Source organism: Plecotus auritus (genome assembly GCF_963455305.1).
Source record: "Plecotus auritus genome assembly, chromosome: 6".
In the NCBI taxonomy this organism is placed as follows: domain Eukaryota; kingdom Metazoa; phylum Chordata; class Mammalia; order Chiroptera; family Vespertilionidae; genus Plecotus; species Plecotus auritus.
The window spans coordinates 139,810,098-139,827,140 of record NC_137773.1 but is presented as its reverse complement, the minus strand read 5'-3'; the positions used below and the strand labels follow the sequence as shown (position 1 = coordinate 139,827,140).

The following is a 17,043-nucleotide window of genomic DNA, read 5'->3' as shown; positions in this document are numbered from 1 at the left end:
TGGCGCTATGGTGAACTAGTTCCTCACTGCAGCCTGCGCTTAGCTTCAGTGAGGGCTTCTAATCAGAGCTGCTTTTGTCTCTGACCAGTGCCTTGCTGTGATTCTCAGGGGTAAGATCATGGTGAAGTCCATGTGGGGCTGAGATGCCAGCACGGTGCTCCCTGCCAGCCCCATGCTGTTGCTCCGGAACTGTGGTCCTCACTAGCTGAAGGGACAGTCAGATAAACCCCTGCCTCACTTCACACCCACGGTTCCCAAGAAGAGCTTGGTTGGAAGCAACACAAAGAAAATCCCTGTGGGCAACAGTGTGATTTTATTTTTTTAGTTAAGACTATACCAGCAAAGGAAACAAAATCTGTGTGACAGAACACGCTACTACCCAGTTTTGCTTCTTGTAAGGTGGTTTGGGAGAAGGGAGAAGAGCTGAGGCAGTTCCTTTAGAATTCCTGGTTAATCCTTTACACCTTAAATGAAAAAAGAAAGCGGTTCAACCAGATGAGTTTCGCTTTTCTTGCTTCTTGGACGCGAAGGGGGCAGGATCAAGCCACCTGATGGAATGGCTTGGGCAAATTCAGCTGGTGGTGCAGTTGACAGGGCAGCAGGTGGGGAAAGACTGAGGAAGGAGAGACTCACTCTTAGCATTAGCCAAAGGGCGCAAGAGAGAGGGTCCCCGCCAGTTACTTCAGAGCTCACCATCATCCAATGGAGACACTTTCTGCAGAAAAGAAGGTTGGTGTCCAACAGGGGAAAGTACAGCTCTTGGGCTTTGCTAACAGTTTGGGGTAGTGGAAGCTCCCCCGCCCTGCACTTTATCCTCCATCCTCAAGGTGCACCCAGGACTTGCAGAGGGGTAGGGCCCAGGATGCCTTGATCTCAGGACTGTCTCTGCCTGAGAGCTGAGTTCTGGGGAAAGGACAGTGGGGCACAAGTGAGACTGCCCAAGTGGGGAACAGCGGGGGCTGCTTCAGGATACTTCAGAGGAGTGAGGCATGGAGTCCCAAAAAGTGGGGTGCTGTTGGGTGCATCAGGAAAGAGGTCCTATTTGGAGGTGTCCCTGAGTGAGCACTCTGCCATCTCATAGGTCACAGGAGGATGAGGCTGTGTCAAAAGGGTCCTTCTTTCTTCAGCCTCTCTCCTCTGCCAAGACTGCACCCGGCACCTTGGAAAAGCCCCTCCCTCTCCTTAGCTGAGCAGTGCTGAAAGGCGTGTAAACTCTTCTCCCTGCCCTCCAGGAGCTTAAAGTGTCAGTCAGGAGGATTTCGACACAGAAAGCTGAAAGTGTAAGGCGATTCAGCTGAGCACTTGGTGAATTATCCCCATGGAAACAAGCTCTGTGTGAGCTCAGAGCAAGGAGAGCTGTGCTCAACACAGCATGGAGGCTTCGGGAGGAGGCGGGGCTTTGAAAGGAGGGTAGGACAGAGGAGTCCCTGAAGGAGAAACAGAATAACAAGGGCTCAGAGACAGGGACGCCTTCTCCACTTTGCTCATCTCTTTGGAAATGGGCCATCAGTGAGAACGCGGAAGGAGCTGACGCTTACCTGACAGGATTGGAAAGTGTTCTGTCTGAAGAAATAGTCTCTTAGTAGGCAGCTCCTACATAATTGAGACCACCAGGTCATCTACTTTATTCCTCCTGACAAACACATCAGAACTTCTCCAGCCACATGAGAGTTTGCCCCTTGGAGGTGGCCACCCTGGGCAGCTACATTCTTATGCTAATGATATGGTATTGCTTCAGCTGGCCAGTCTTCCTCAGAGCCTGCAGCATGGCCTTTGTCAGTGGTGGCCAAACTTTGTGTTAGGGTGGACACCCTGGTCTTTCAAAGCTCGGCTTTGCAATGCCACCAGAGGTACAAAACGGCAAGAGGCACATGCCAGAGTGGGGCTGGTGCACTGGCTCTGAAAAGACCCCCCCAAAGAGGGACATCCCAGAGCACTGATCCATGGCACAGCCTCCTCAGGGGACTATTTGACTAAAAGAAAGAGATATGTTTAATGATTACATTTCTGTATAGTTACACTGTACTTATGCCACATGCTGTCAGTGCAGTTCAGCGAACTCCTGCGCACCTGCTGTGAGGGAGGCAGTGTGTAGACAAGCTTGCATGCAGCCTGGTCTTACTCTCAAGGATTATTAACTTTCAGAGAATGAAAAGGCAGTGTAACATAGTCCTCTGTCCTACCCTCTGAACAGAATTTAACTTTCTCTTATGATTCACATGCTTTCTGGAAGAACATTCTGCATGGACTAAAAACCCCCAGCTTTGAAATGCCAAACCTGTGAAAGGCTTTCCAATAAAATAACATCATGGGGACCCCGTGATTACGATGGTTTGCATAGTGGAAAATGTCCAGCCTGTGGGCCGTATCATTTGGTTTGGCCCTTCCAAAGCAACTGCAGATGGGACTCGAAATTCAATAAATCTAGGTGCATAGATAATTTTTCATAGCAACATAATTTTTAAGTTAATAATTTCGTATGGTCCACAAATAATGTTATAAATATCCAAATGGCCCTTGGCCTGGTTTTGAGGGACAAGGAAGCATCCCCAAGTTAAGAAGGACAGATAAATTTTGCTGGAGTTATATAATACATTTCTAGGGCCCTACCTTTTTGAACTGACCTTTTTCAGAATCCTTGATTTTTTTTTCTCCTCTCAGATAGAAAGAAACCCAATTTTTATTATAAAATTTGAAGCCTGGGAGGTCTGCCCCATGGGCAGAGGGGGAGTCCTCACCCTGTCTCTATAAAACAAGAATGGTAATTACCTACCTCACAGTGTGTGATACTATCAGCACAAATGAGCTGAGAGACGTCATCTTTCCAGAGCACTGCCTGGCACCCAGTGAGCTCTGTGGACGTGTTGGCTGTTATCATTGTCATTAGCTGTTAGGAGATTGCACACAGAGCCCCATCTGACCAGGCTGTTTGCTCAGTTCTAGGAGGCAGGTGGGTTTAACCAACATATAATTTCAGTTGTTGAGATGCTGGCAGCTGGACAGATGACACCCGCTAGCAGATGCACATTCTCCAATTGCTTAGTTCGGCTCCTCAGAAGCCCGGATGGGACACAGCACTTCCCCAGAGCCTGACCTGCTGCACTTATGGGGGGAAAGAGCATGCTCCCCTGAAAAGGGGCTCAGTGTGGCCTTAGTGAAAGCTCAGGCAATATTGGGAAGGCATTCTGACCCTGCTGCCCTCCCTCCCGCAGCCTCTCTCAGCTTTGGGTTCCCTGAGGTGTTCTCAGTGCTAGGGTGAGGGTGTAGGGTGAGAAGGGAACAAAGCCCTGTGGCTACCCAGGACAAGCTACCCAGGCTGTTTGGTAGGAAAGCATGGGAAGCTGTTTGGAGTTTGGAATCAGGCAGAATCCTGTTGGGGGCCATCCTAAGGCATGTGATACACATGATCTTGGTAAAAGTAGCTTTTTACCAGGAATGAGGTTTCCTGGGCTGAATTCCAGGGACAGCATTGCAGGTGTGTGGGCAGCTGCGCTAACCCAAAGGTGTCTGGCTGGGCTCTTGCCCACTGGTGAATAACGAGCCCCTGTGTTGAGAAGCCAGGGATGGGGTGAGGAAAGGGCTCAGTGCACGCTGTTCCTCCACTCTGACAAGGACTGAAAGCCCCTATGTCACCTGGTGTCCAAGACAGCAATGCTGAAAGAAACTCCCATGAGGCCCCAAGATGCAGGGAACCCCACCCCACGCAGGCTGGCTGGCAGGCCCCCCGGACCTTTGCTGGCTGCCCTTGCATTTGGGAGTTCACGGACTCTGAAGGATCTGCTCACTCTAACTGGTCTTACTCCTGCATAATCTTTTCTTTTTCTCCTGCTCTGCTGCCTGTTTATTTTTTGTTATCAGAGGAAGAAGAAATGCTCGAACCAGGAACCAGGTACTTACTAGAAAGGTCCGTTAGCCCCCTTCAACTGGATGAGACCTGTCTGTAGTGCTGACGTTAGAACAGGGCCCGCCTCGCCTGTCACCAGTGGGTCTGTGCTATTATTCCCTCCTTGAGCAGTCAGTCAAGGAACGAGTTTCCAGGTGGGGTGCGGAGGAGCCACGAAAGCATCCGAATGCTCTTTACAAGAGCATATTGCAATGCCTTACTGTTTCCTCAATTTCTGAGGAGGCTGGTCATTTAATCTGACCCCTTTTAAAGAGAATTTTAAAAATATTAAGTGCTCTTTCGTGACCTAAATAGCAGAGAGGCCAACCAATCACAGAATTCAAAAGAAAATTACCGCTTGCCCAGCCCTCGATGGCCATGGGCCAGTCTAGGGAGATTTAATTGAAAATACATTCACACCCTAAATGCCCATGTTTAGAATTGCATCTTAGTCAGCCTGTTTGACTAAAGTTGGCCACTCAGTGGTCAAGGGCTGACTTACTGTTTCTAGAACCTTTGTTTATAACACTGCTAAACAAGTATCTATCTGGGTATTTAGGTTGTAACATCCTGAGTGGAACTGGTCTTCCCTTCTCAGAGCTCAAAAGGCCCCTGGGTCCAGCCTGGCGTCTCCCATAGTGTGTTCTTCTTAATTCCGGCATCGGGTACTGCAGTCCTGGGAGGAGGCCTTGGCCCTGCTTTCTCATCCCTGAGCACTGGGAGAATAGCTTCAGTTGGGGCAAAGTGGAGTGGGAGGCAGAGAACCCTGCAAGAGCCGACTCCAGCCCCTCCACACAGTGGTTCCCCCTCTCCAGATTGCCTATCAGGCCTCCTGGGCCCTGATTCCTTCCCAGCAGAGTAAGAAGACAGAGCATTTCTTTAAAATCATCATAGCTATGCCTTTTTTTTGCACATAACTGAAGACTTTCTATTTTAACTGTTTGTGGAGCCTTTAGGATTAGCAATTCCTTGCTTGTTTTCCTACTAATCTGATGGTACTAATATTCTGGCTTGAGTTTATAATCTGTGTTTGCAATGTCTTTTCTCCCATGGTGGTTGCCAAGCCCAATAAAACTCACAAATTTTTTTCTTAAGGATTCAGGACAAGCTATCCCGCTGGTAGTTGAGAGCTGCATCCGATACATCAATTTATACGGTAAGCTCAATCATGGGGCAGTGTTTTCAGCTCCTTCCAGAGCAGGTGCTAGGCTTTTCTCAAAGGAAATGGATTCTAATTCATCTGGAAGATTTCCTGTCACTGCTCTGCTTCCGAGGGGAGATGCTCCTCGGAACAGCTGCCTTTCTGAGTGCTATCTTTTGAGCCTTGTGTGTCAGGGGATAGAAAGACCCAGGAACTAGGAAAACCGAGGAGCAGCGAGGGTATGGACTGGAGAACCATCTTAGCTCCTCCCTCACTCCCACCCGACCCCAGAGCTCTGTGCTTTGAGCACTGAATGCAGCTGGTGTCAGTCAGTTAATACTGCAAATGTGTAGTAAGCTCTATGAAGGAAACACAGTGTCTGGGATTTGCTAACCACGGTATCCTCAGCACTTAACTCGTGCTTTCATCGATTTATTTATTCATTCCTCCAAAAATATTTTTTTCAGAGTGCATAGTAGGCACTGTTTAGACAATGGGAATATAGGCTTGAACAAGATACCAGCCAATATAACATAGCTTATATTACCAATTAGAAGGTCAAGGAAATAAACAAGCAGAGAAATAAACAATGTCATTTTAAGCAGCAATAATGCCTAAAAACTAATGAAGAGGGAATAGAAATGACTTGGAGCAGGGCAGGGCTGGTTTGGCTAAGGTGGTAAGCAGAGACCTTTCCCAGAGAATAATTAAGAATCCAGGACCCTTTAAGACTCCAGTGAGTAGAGGAAGTCGGCCATGCAGTCCAGGTGGAGAGAAAGACAAGTGTAAAGGCCTGATATGGGACAAAGGCCAATGTGACTACAAGAATGGGCCAGGGACATAGGTAGGGGGTAGAAAGTCAGTATTGGTTAATGAAAGAAATAAACAAGCCCTGACCGGTTTGGCTCAGTGGATAGAGCATCGGCCTGCGGACTGAAGGGTCCCAGGTTCGATTCCAGTCAAGGGCATGTACCTTGGTTGCGGGCACATCTCCAGTAGAGTGTGTGCAGGAGGCAGCTGATCGATGTTTCTAACTCTATCCCTCTCCCTTCCTCTCTGTAAAAAATCAATAAAATATATTTTTAAAAAAAGAAAGAAATAAACAAGCGTCTATCAAGCAAATGCTTTGTACAAACCAAACTTTGACAAAAGCCTACCTTTTAAGAGTAAACTCTTTCCTAAATTATAATGTGGAGAGTTGTCTTATATAGGAAAACTGAATCCAGGAAAAGGATCAGGGTATCCTCCATTAATTCCCATTTAAAAGGAGGGAAGTGTTTCAATTCCCTCAACCCTATGGGTTGCTGTATGTCATTACTGTTAGGGCAGGTATTAGGGTCTCCTTTGTTCTGGCCTTGTAGAAACACTTGAGAAAAATGAGACTGTTTTTCTTTAATGATTTAATTTCTTCTAAATTTCTCCATTCCAGGGCAGCATGTACTTTAGAATCTAGCTTTTCTTGAAGGAAGGAAATGTCTGTGTTAGGGGAGGGAGAACTGAGGCAGTGGATTTGATCCTTGTTCAATATCTTTGTGGCTGTTTCACTCAAATGGCATTTATAAACTCAGGCCAAGCTCCTTGGTGCCAATGCAACTGGTAAACTCAGTAGCCATGTGCACCAACCAGTTATTTGCCTGAGCTGAATTATTGGTTAAATTGGAAGTTATTCATTGATCCAGTCTTGATAATAAACTTCTCGTGGCCTTTTCCTCCAAGCCCAAACAAGAGACACATACATATGAAGCAGGATGTGTCTGAGTATTCTGGCCAGCCACACTTCATTGTAAAGGTTATTTTGGGTTTCTACCAGGACACCTTCATTGGGGGAATGACTCTCTTACAAAGGATGGTGGGAGAAAGAGACAAGCAGTGGGGTGAGTCATCAAAGTTCCCAGTGTTCTGATGAGCTCAAGGCCTTATGGCATTTTTCTCTTTCTTTCTTTTTTGTTTAATTGTTTTTTTTCTTATAGGACTCCAGCAGCAAGGGATCTTCCGAGTGCCAGGATCTCAGGTTGAAGTCAATGACATCAAAAATTCCTTTGAGAGAGGTAGGTGCAGAGTGACCATTTCAAGGTTGTGGCCAGGGGAAGCCAAGGTAGGTGTTAGCACATCTTAGAGCCAGTGATGTGCAGTGACTGCCCATTGGTAGCTTGAAATCAGCCATGGTGGGGGTATTTACACCATGGAAATTGGCAAACACAAAGATCTTTTATTTTTCTCCTCCAACAAGCTGTTAAGCATTTACCAGCACACATGGGTGGCTTTTTCTGGTGGGCCATACAGTGGTTGCTGGGAAAGAGGGCCTTGTAAAGCTCTCTGGAATGATTATGTGAGTCTGCAAAGGCTGCTATGTTTTACAAACATTGGAAGAACATAGATAACACTGAGTGGCTTGTAGAATATCCTAATTCTTATGTAGTGTTTTTAGCAAAACTACACATTGGGAGGAAGAGACTATACACTCCCCCCACCCTCAGTAAGGTTACCTAGTTCTCACTTTGATTAATCAAGGGTATAAAGCTTATTAGAAATGAAGTGACTATCACAACAGGAGCAAATGTGGCTTTTTTGGTGTAACCTCCCTTGGCCTCAGATTCCCTGGTGGGGACAGATAGATGGCCAGTGACAGTGTCCATGCGAAGTGAGAATTCATTGGGTCAGGAGTTCAATTCTTAATCCACCTCTGCTTTTTATACTAGGTGCTTATCTCGCATCCTAAATAATATCTTTGCCTCCAGTTCACCACCATTTTGGAAGAATAACATCTCCACAGTCTACTCCTCTTAACTCTCACTTACTGCCTTTTTCTGTGAGTGGTTCTGATATTAAGTTTGATCCAAGGCCCCCAATCCCAACCCATTTCTCCACAATAGATCACATCCCAACTTTTTTAAAAATCCTCACCTGAGGATATGTTTATTGATATTTAGAGAGAAAGGAAGAGGGCGAGAGAGAGAGAAACATTGATCTGTTGCCTCCCTTACACATCCCAACCAGGGATTGAACCCACAACCTTTTTGGTGTACAGGATGACGCTCCAACCAACTGAGCTACCCAATTTACAAAGCACTTTCTTACCCATTGTTCTAACAGCCTTGGGAGATATACAGTTCATCCCTATTGGCTGTGCTTTGGACAGGCCTCCCCCTGGGGTTCCAGCCCTAGAATTCTCCCTACTTATTATGGGGCTTCCCCTGGAGGGGCTGCCTCCTGTGCACACTCACCCCCTCCCTAACTTCCCAGTTCCATCCTGAGGTCTAGCTCAGGGTGGAGAAACCATTCTGTCAGCTCCAGGTGGTCACCACCATAGCCTGCACACATCCCTCTGAGGCCCTAGGCACTCTGACTTGGAGCCAGCGGATTCCATAACCTGGGAACAGCATGTACAGAGGCCACAAAACAAGAAGTCTCTCCCATCAGCATCCCTGATGGAAGTGTCATTCATCATTCCCTGAGCTTCTCTTGACCACACTGGAAGGCACAGTCCAGAGCTTTTTTTCTTCATTTCCCCAACTCCTTAGCACGCCTGCTGCCCTGCGTTCATTGTAAATGAATAGACATGGTCAGGAACCTTTGCTGGTCCCATCTTCCTGGGCTCATCCTTGAATTCCTTGAATCTCATGGGTAAACTCACTGCATTTTCCTGCTTCCCCATGTCCTGTAAGTAACCTTACTGTACCAGGCAGCCAGGCCCTATCCCCACCCCAGAAGCACTGCCTTCATTCCTTCTTGAATGTGGTTTTCTAAGTTTAACACCTTCTGTCACTTGCTTGGATGCCTTGCAGGGGTGATATGAAATTTATAAGGACTCTCTGCTCCTAACAAGCCTTAGACCACCCCAGGCAAAGCCCTGGAGGGCAGAGATCACCTGATCCAAATCTCAGCTGCAAAGAATACCTTCTGCTTTTCCTCTGTGTATGCGGTTAGCTCCTTTCCCTCTCTCCACCATTCCCAAGTGAATCTCATTCTCTCACTAGCCTGTCCTGCTCCACCTAAGGCTATAGTGAAGCATGGCTAATTCTAGAAGAATCGTTCCTGGTATGTCTCTTTTAAGAAAAATCCATTCCTGGCTTCTTTGGGCTGGCTAGTGCCCAGATTTCTCACTTATTCTTTTCTCTTTCTTGACATTCACGAACCAACTGCCCTGGGTTAGGCTCCACACCCAGCTGACCCTCAGGGGCACCCCCCCCCCACCTCTCCTGAAAACTCACTGTGTTTCTCTACCCCCCACCCCCACCCCCAACAGCAGCCAGGTGGCCTGAGCTTGCTCCGGCTCTTTCTCGCCCACTCCTCACGTCCTACATGTGCAAACGTGTGACAGAACTTTCTTTCCAAACCAGGACATTGTGTGTTTTTCTTTTCTTTCTTTTATTTTGTAAAATTTCAATCCCCAGCTCCTGCAAGGGTGCCTGACCTTCACCACTTGCTCAGAGAGCTGGTCTTCCCTTCTCTGGAGCAGATGGTCTTGCCCACGTTTCCTGTACAGGACGGTTGAAAGCACCCGTCTCTTTTCCTTAATCTTCTGGACAGACATGCTTGGTTTACTATTTCTAAACCCATTTTCTTATTCTTCTGACACAAGTCAACTGGGGTTTTAGTTGAGGTTATTATTATTATCCTCTTCATTGCCGTCAATAAATCTTAGACTCACTTCTCCAGTATTGAGATCTTCCTGTAATCTTCTGGCAAAATGAAGGCGAGAACATTAGGAAAAGACAGGACTGGGCAGCTTGGCCTGGGGGAGAGCTGAGGCTTGCTGTTGTCTCCCAGGCCAGTTCTCCATCTCTGTTTTCCCCACAAACCAATCCACATCCTCTTTGTACATCCAGGTGAGGGGGCTGCCAGGTCTCTCCTGTGTGGAGGGAAAGGGACCCAGTGACCCTTTCGCCCTGCACCATCAAGACAGGGTTTGGACTCAACAGCCTGTATGGGGTGACACATCCTGGCCTCAGCCTGGCCCTCCCAATACTATTTCCTGCCCCAGGAGGAGGGGTATGACCAGGACATGGGAGGGGCTGTCGTGTTGAGGAGCCTCAGGAGAGGCATGTGTGGCCCTGTGGCCACAGAGAACTGCCCTGGAAGAGAGACTACCTGCACCTTCCTGCCATGCCGGTCCTGCAGCAGGGTCCTCTGGAGCCTTAAGCACACACTGTGTGTTCATACCCTGCCCTGGACACAGCCGTGCCTTAACGTCCAGGTGACCTGGCTGAGAGGACGCTGTAGGCAGGGCCGTTTTGTTAACCATTCTAGCTCCCCCAGGACATACGCTAGCCAAGTGTGAGCACAGCTTCTCCCGACCTGCCTGACATTTTAGCTGTCATTGTCCTCCTGAGGAAGCCAGCGTGCACACGAACCTGCTCATCTCGAGCTCTGGAATTCCATTCATTTCCGGAAGCAGAAGTGACTAGTGTTGTAGAGAGCGAAAGGCCTAGGCTAGGAGGGAGGAATTTTTGGACGGCTCCTTTTATGGACTGAGTTGTCTTCTGGGGGTCAGAGCAAGAGTAAATGGTGTGTGTGTATAAAGTCAATGTGTTAATCATGCTTAACAAGAGGAGCTAATATGGAGACATGTTAGCTCACTTTTGCATCATGAGAACACAGGAGCAATGTGTGGTAAATATAAGGGAATAGCTTAATATAGTGCAAAGTTTTAGAATGCATATGGTCCTTCAGGGGTCCCAAGGGCTGCTACTGGGAGAGGGAGGCTGAGGAGATAGGGCTTGGACCTCTCCCCCCAATTCAATTAAGACAGTTTTGTTCTATATGTTGAACACTCATAGGAACTGTTTTTTTGAAAGAAAGAAAAAGGTTGGGATTCTACTGTAGAGGAAGGAGGGAGGGATGAATGGAAATAAGGAAGGAAAGAAGGGAGGGAGGGAGGGAAGGAAGAGAAGGAAAGAAGAAAGGAAGGAGGGAGGGAAGGAGGGAGGCAGGTAGACAGAACTGAAAAGGTAGAGAAGGGCTATCTCCCAGGCAGTACGAGGTCTGGGAGTGGCTAGTGTCTGGTTTTGAATTCATGAGGGTGGGCAAGTTGTTTCACTTGCTGGGGCCTCAGCTTTCTCACGGGAGAGAATGGTGGTGTTGGAACCATGCCTCCCTTGGTGCCCTGCAATGCTGTTTGAGGATTAGAGATCACGTGTGCGAATGTGCTACATCAACACAGGCAAAGATTGTTTAATGCGTTTTCTCTTCCTTCCACATGAGAAAGTCTTGTGGGGGAGCATTCTCTCTCTTCCCATGGGGACATCTGAGAGATCGACCTGTGGAAGGAGCAGCAGTGTCCTGGCTGCCACATTTGGTCATGCAGGTTGGGCACCGCTCAGCCAGGAGGGCAGGAAGGAGACGGCTCTGGCTCATGCTCTATATGCCACAGCCCCAGTCCAGGAAGGAAGGGGGCTTTCTCTGAATTGCTCTACAGCATGTTGGGGCTCGCAGAGGCCCTGCAGTGACACACATTCTCTTCCTACGGAGGCAGGGAAAAGAGAGCCAAGAATGAATTCCCAGTTCTGCTCCTCATGGCTTGCCAGTCTTAGAGTGCCCTAGGCTGTCCTGGGAGGAGGGCAAGACACCATTGTACAGACTTCTCACAGCACCTTCCAGAGGTGGCAGCTTGCTCCCTGCTTCCTCTCCCCTCCCCCACAGAAGCCATCCTAGCTCAGCAGTCCCGGGTGTGAACTAGCTCAGCAGCCCCTGATGAAACTGGAAAGTGCTGCTCTCCTGAGAGATTGTTTGCCCAGTCCAATTGGCAAAAATTCAGAAGGTCGACACCTTTCCATGGGCAGGGCTGTGGGAAAAAAGAAGCATTCTCCTGGGTTGCTAGGAGGAGTGTAAACTGTGCAGCCCCAGTGGAGAGAAAGTAGATATGGCAAAGTGAGTGTAAGTGAAGGGTGGTGGGTGGTCATTATTTCAATTTTACAGCATTTCTATAGGTTTGAACATTTATAGAATCAGTTGCAGGGGGGACTCTAAACTTGCTGTGTTGAGGAGGTCCCATCTGCCTGCTCCAGTTCAGGCTGGCCTGGGTCCTCTCTTCTGCCATCTGAATGGTCCCCGCCTCCTTATCATCACCCCTGTTTCCTCACAGGTGAAGACCCCCTTGTGGATGATCAAAATGAGCGAGATATCAATTCCGTCGCTGGTGTTTTAAAACTGTATTTCCGAGGATTGGAAAACCCACTCTTTCCTAAGGAAAGGTTTCAAGATTTGATATCTACTATTAGTAAGTATTTCCCAGGTGGGATGATCATTTTCTTGACAAATCTTTATTGAGATTGCACTATGGGCTCATCACTGTGCTAGGCACACAGGGGGGACACTGTGAAAGAAGCAGTATGGCCCTTGTCCTCATAGAGCTTAAAACCTAGTTGTAGAAATAACAAGGTGGATTATAATGCAAGATTTCATGGGCATGGTACACCCCTGGGTATGGAAGGAGCTCAGAAGAGAAGAGAGGAAGACTTAGTTTCCAGATCATAGCTGAGAGTGATATACATAGTGCAGGAGGCTGGAAGGGTGCAATGGAGCAATAAAGGCAGACCTTGAATGCCTTGCAAGGATTCCAGAGATTTTTCCTTTGGGTAATGGGGAGCCATGGAGGGCTTGGGAGTTCAGGTCAGCAATATGTCGAACAAGGGAAGTGCTGAAAATAGTTGACTAGGAGCTGCCTCTGACTCGCTAGCCATCAGAGTCCTCCTTGACTGATATGTCTGTGGATGAAGTGAGGAGTCCTGTCCAGGAGCCTGAAGTAAAGGCGCCTTCACTGCAAGATGCCAAAGTCCAAGGCAACTTTTTGGGAATATTTTAAAATAAATGTTTAATATTAGAATATGGGAATTTTAGTATTTTGAAATAAACTCTTTGATATGATCTATAGAAAATTAGCCCACACTCACTTCCACTGGGGATGCTTCTCACAGTGCTCTGAGAGAGATTTACAGCCAAGAATGTGTCCCAGGAGGTAGTGACAGCTGCCTTGTGTAAAGGACCCTTTCCCCTGCCCCCTGCCCTCCACATTACTTCCTGCTCATCTGTCCAGACCCACTTCAAGCTCCAAATCAGCTCTCGGAAATTCCAGGCCACAAAGGTCCCACCTTGTCTGAGCCCTGTGTCCCTTGCTCAGCCAATGTTTCCAGTTCCCGAGCAAGGCCCTCAGTAGACAAGGTCGTTGACCTCTGGAACAAGCTCCTGGCATTGGATAAGTTAAATCACACCCAGAATCACACAGGGAGAAAGAAAATCCCTTCTTAGTTTCTTCCCAAACCCTGTGATTATTTACATCAAGGAGAAGACCTCATGGGTCAATCTCCCTTCTACACAGAGAGACAGAATTTAGTCTCAGGAACTTTTGTATAGAACCATGTCTACATATAACTTAGTAATATTGCTTTGCTTACATTATATCTACTTTTATGTTACTTTCTAATTATGGTAAGTGATCCTAGTTTCTCATTTATAGAGTGAGGTCAAGTCTCCTTTTTAAATAAATATTTTTAAGAAAAAAATGAATAAATAATAGTGGAGCTGATACTAGGACACAATGACCAGAAGCTGAGGACATGGAGTGGCAATGGAATCAGTAAAGGTACAAGGGCCTTAACTTTGTGGGAAGGCTTCGGTGAGGCTCCCTGGAGCCAGACCTTGGTAGTCTGCAGTGTGCCCATCAGAGAAGAGAGATCAACAGTGTGTGCAAAGGCTCAGGTACAGCCAGGTCCTTTGTGAAAGGGAGATGGTGGATAAAGTGGCCTGGCACAGAGTTTCTCAATGGGAAACTGTTGTCAGTGAGGGTAGAGCAGTACCTTGTGTGTTACCCACACTCAGGACACTTAGCACCTTGCCCCTGAGGCCCAAATGCCAGTAGCACCCTCCAGTCTCTGACAACCTCAAAGAATGCCTCATATATTTGTTAATTCCCCTAGAGGTACACTATTTATTTGAGAAGCATATCTCTAAATCATCCTCAGGTACTCTGCGAAGGGACAGTGACTAGGAGATGGGGTTGGTTGAAGCCCCATCATAAAGGGCCTTGAATGCAGAGGAGAAACAGAAGTAGTGTTTTAGAAGAAACATGTTGACAGATGTGGAGGCTGGAGGGAGGGGCTACATGAGAAAAAAACGTGTTTTCTGAAAAAGAAACTGACATGGATTTGTGTATCAGCCCTGCAGATGAACATCAGAGCTTCAGCAGCTCACTCTTCCTAACGCCAGCTTTCCCTTTCCACAAGGCAAAGTCTGCAAAGCACTTTTCTCTCCTTATCAAGCCAAATTTGCTGCTCCCTCCACCCCGCCCCCCACCCCGGCCTGACTGATAAAAAAACCAGTGTCTATCTCCTAGGATTGACCTGAAAACTGGGATCAGAGACGAGATCCCAAGCACCTGCCAGGCTCTTTGGCCAATATATAGTTTGAGAGGCGGTTATTTATTCAACACTTTTCCTGAATACCTACTATGTGCTGCCTTATGTTGTAGCTAGTGTTTATAAAGAGTTTAATGAAACATGGGCTACCTGTATTCATCAGGACTCATGGGTTACAGGTGACAGAAACTCAACTTACACTGGCTTAATCCAGAAAAGGGAATATCTTGGCTCACGTTCCTGGAAAGTTAGGCCCCCACTGGATGCACATTTCACTTGGCATCAGCAGGAATCTGTCCCCTTGTCTCTATGCTGTCTTCACTTTCAGGCAGGATCTTCTTCCCTGGGGTCCCTCAGCTGCTTCACACTTCCCTCTACCCAGTTTCAAGAGGGTGCCTCTCTCTAGGTTTCTCCAGTCCAAAGTCCCAAGGATCAACTGCTATTGGTTCTAATCAGGTCATGTACCCCTCCCTAGACCTACTCAGGGGCCAGAAGAATATGATGCTTTGATTGGCCAGGCCAGGGTCATATTTCAGTCCCCAGAACTGAGTAGAACTGGCTCCCCTGAACTGATCTAGGAGGTGGGACTCACAAATGTTGACTGCTTGGCTCTCTGAGGATGATGGACAACCTGAAAGCCCCTTTATGTTGCAGAACTGGAGAGCCCAGCTGAGAGGGTGCACCAGATCCAACAAATCCTCATCACCCTTCCCCGTGTGGTCATCGTGGTCATGAGATATCTCTTCGCTTTCCTCAACCAGTGAGTTGACCAGCCAAGGGGGGCAGGGGCGAGGAGGCGGGTATGCCCCTTTTTGACTCAGCCTGGCCTCCTTTGGGAGGGGGGGGGTCCTGAGACTTTTGCAGGTACAGCTGTTCTTAGAACATGGAACCTTCCCAGATTTGAGTGGAGTCTTTAAGAGAAAGAAATGACAGGGGAAGGCTTCGCCTTTCCCAGGTGACCTGTGGGTGTCTCCTCTCTTATAGCCTCTCGCAGTATAGTGATGAGAACATGATGGATCCCTACAACCTGGCCATCTGCTTCGGGCCCACCCTCATGCACATTCCTGATGGGCAGGACCCTGTGTCCTGCCAGGCACACGTCAATGAAGTCATCAAAACCATCATCATCCATCATGAAGCCATCTTTCCCAGCCCCCGGGAGCTAGAAGGACCCGTGTATGAAAAATGCATGGCTGGAGGGGAAGAATATTGGTAAGATTCCATTCCTCTTCATATTATTATTTCATTCCTCTTAATACTATTATTATCATGTTGTTACTGTTGAACGGGAACAGTAAGAAACTATTTAACTTTCTTACTGCTTTATAGTCTGTACTCTCATTTGAGCTTCACAGCAGGCTGACATGAGATAGATGCATCAGTCCAGACTCTATTGATTTATAAGGGACAGGAATACAACTCAAACTGGTTTAAACTAAATGGGGTTTATTGGTTTACTTAAAAAGTCTGGATCATGGCGTCAGGTATAGCTAGATCCAGGGGTTTAACTATTATTATCAGGACTCGGTCTTGCCATCCTCAGCCTGTGGCTCCTCTTTCTTCCATGTTAGCCTCATTCTCAGGCAACCTTTTTCCTGGTGGATTCAAGAAGGCATCCGGTAACTCCAGATTTAGAGCCTATTCTCTCAGCATCCCCAGTGGAAAAAGAGCTTCTCCTTCCCAAATGTTCCAACACAAGCCCAAGAACGATGTCTCCTTGCTGGGGCTTGAGTCTGGTGAACTAATCACATTGGTTAGCAGATTCAATGCTGTCCTTGGGCAGGTGAGTTGTAAGTCCATCTCAGGCAGCAGGGAAGTGGATAATCTCCACCTCAAACTCACGAACTGAGAGTGACATTTCCTGCCATTGTCCCCATCCACCAGGAGTTTTCTTTTCCAGCAAAGTGAGTCCAGTCTTTGAGAGCTCCACACAGGTCTACAGTTGCTAGTTGGGCACTTACACTGGGTCAGGGGAGAAATATGTCAGAATCTTATCAAAATCAGGGCCACCTACCTTCCCCAGGCTGAGACCTTAAATGTGGTAAGACAGGATTTTTTTTTTTTTTTTAATGTGGAAAAGACAGGAGATTCAGAGCACCGGCTGACAGAGACCAGTCAAAGGGTTCGCACTCTTTCTTTATCCCCAACCCAGGACAATACACAGCTGTATATTTAGCATTGCCTGCACTGCTCTGAGCCAGGTGCCTGCAGGAATTTGTCTTTTGATTGTCAAAGCATTTCTGGATTCTTGAATCACTTTAATTCTGAAGGCATATTTGGGCAACTGCTTCAAAGAAGGGAGCCGTTCCAGCCCATTTCCCCATTACACTTCCTGCACAGAAAGACGGGTCCTGGTGTTATCTAATCACAGCTCTCTAATCTCCTTCTAGGCCCCAGGAGCAAGTCTGTCCCTGTTCTATTACAGATACATTGAAGAACCAGCAAGCAGACTTTTTGGACAGAGAAGCTTTTCAAGTTTTTGTACCATTACCAGTTCTCTGTTTTTGTTGCAATATATATATATATATTTAGTGTTCTGGGAAGGGTCCTTAAAAAGATTGTACTGTGCTTATCAAAGAACAATATACAATCACCACACTTTTCTTAATCGCATTCGCATCCCATGAGAAAGGAAAACTGTCAATTACATGGTAATTTTGGAGACA

At 47.3% G+C, this 17,043-nt stretch overlaps 1 protein-coding gene across 7 annotated transcripts in view; it reads left to right on the top strand.

Annotated features, from left to right (window-relative positions):
* The window catches only part of SRGAP3 (SLIT-ROBO Rho GTPase activating protein 3), a 255,586-nt gene that overhangs the window by 217,975 nt on the left and 20,568 nt on the right, over window positions 1–17,043 (top strand). For 5 of the 7 annotated variants that reach the window (XR_013960989.1, XM_080676227.1, XM_080676225.1 and 2 more), the window contains 6 exons: window positions 3,859–3,889; window positions 4,979–5,039; window positions 6,995–7,072; window positions 12,109–12,243; window positions 15,032–15,137; window positions 15,362–15,589. Coding sequence is in view for 6 of the 7 variants with exons in the window: in XM_080676227.1 (XP_080532353.1) it covers window positions 3,859–3,889; window positions 4,979–5,039; window positions 6,995–7,072; window positions 12,109–12,243; window positions 15,032–15,137; window positions 15,362–15,589 (639 nt within the window). In the remaining variant the exon portion in view is untranslated. The remainder of the gene's footprint in view (window positions 1–3,858; window positions 3,890–4,978; window positions 5,040–6,994; window positions 7,073–12,108; window positions 12,244–15,031; window positions 15,138–15,361; window positions 15,590–17,043) is intronic. The other 2 variants (XM_080676226.1, XM_080676229.1) reach the window with 1 other exon arrangement.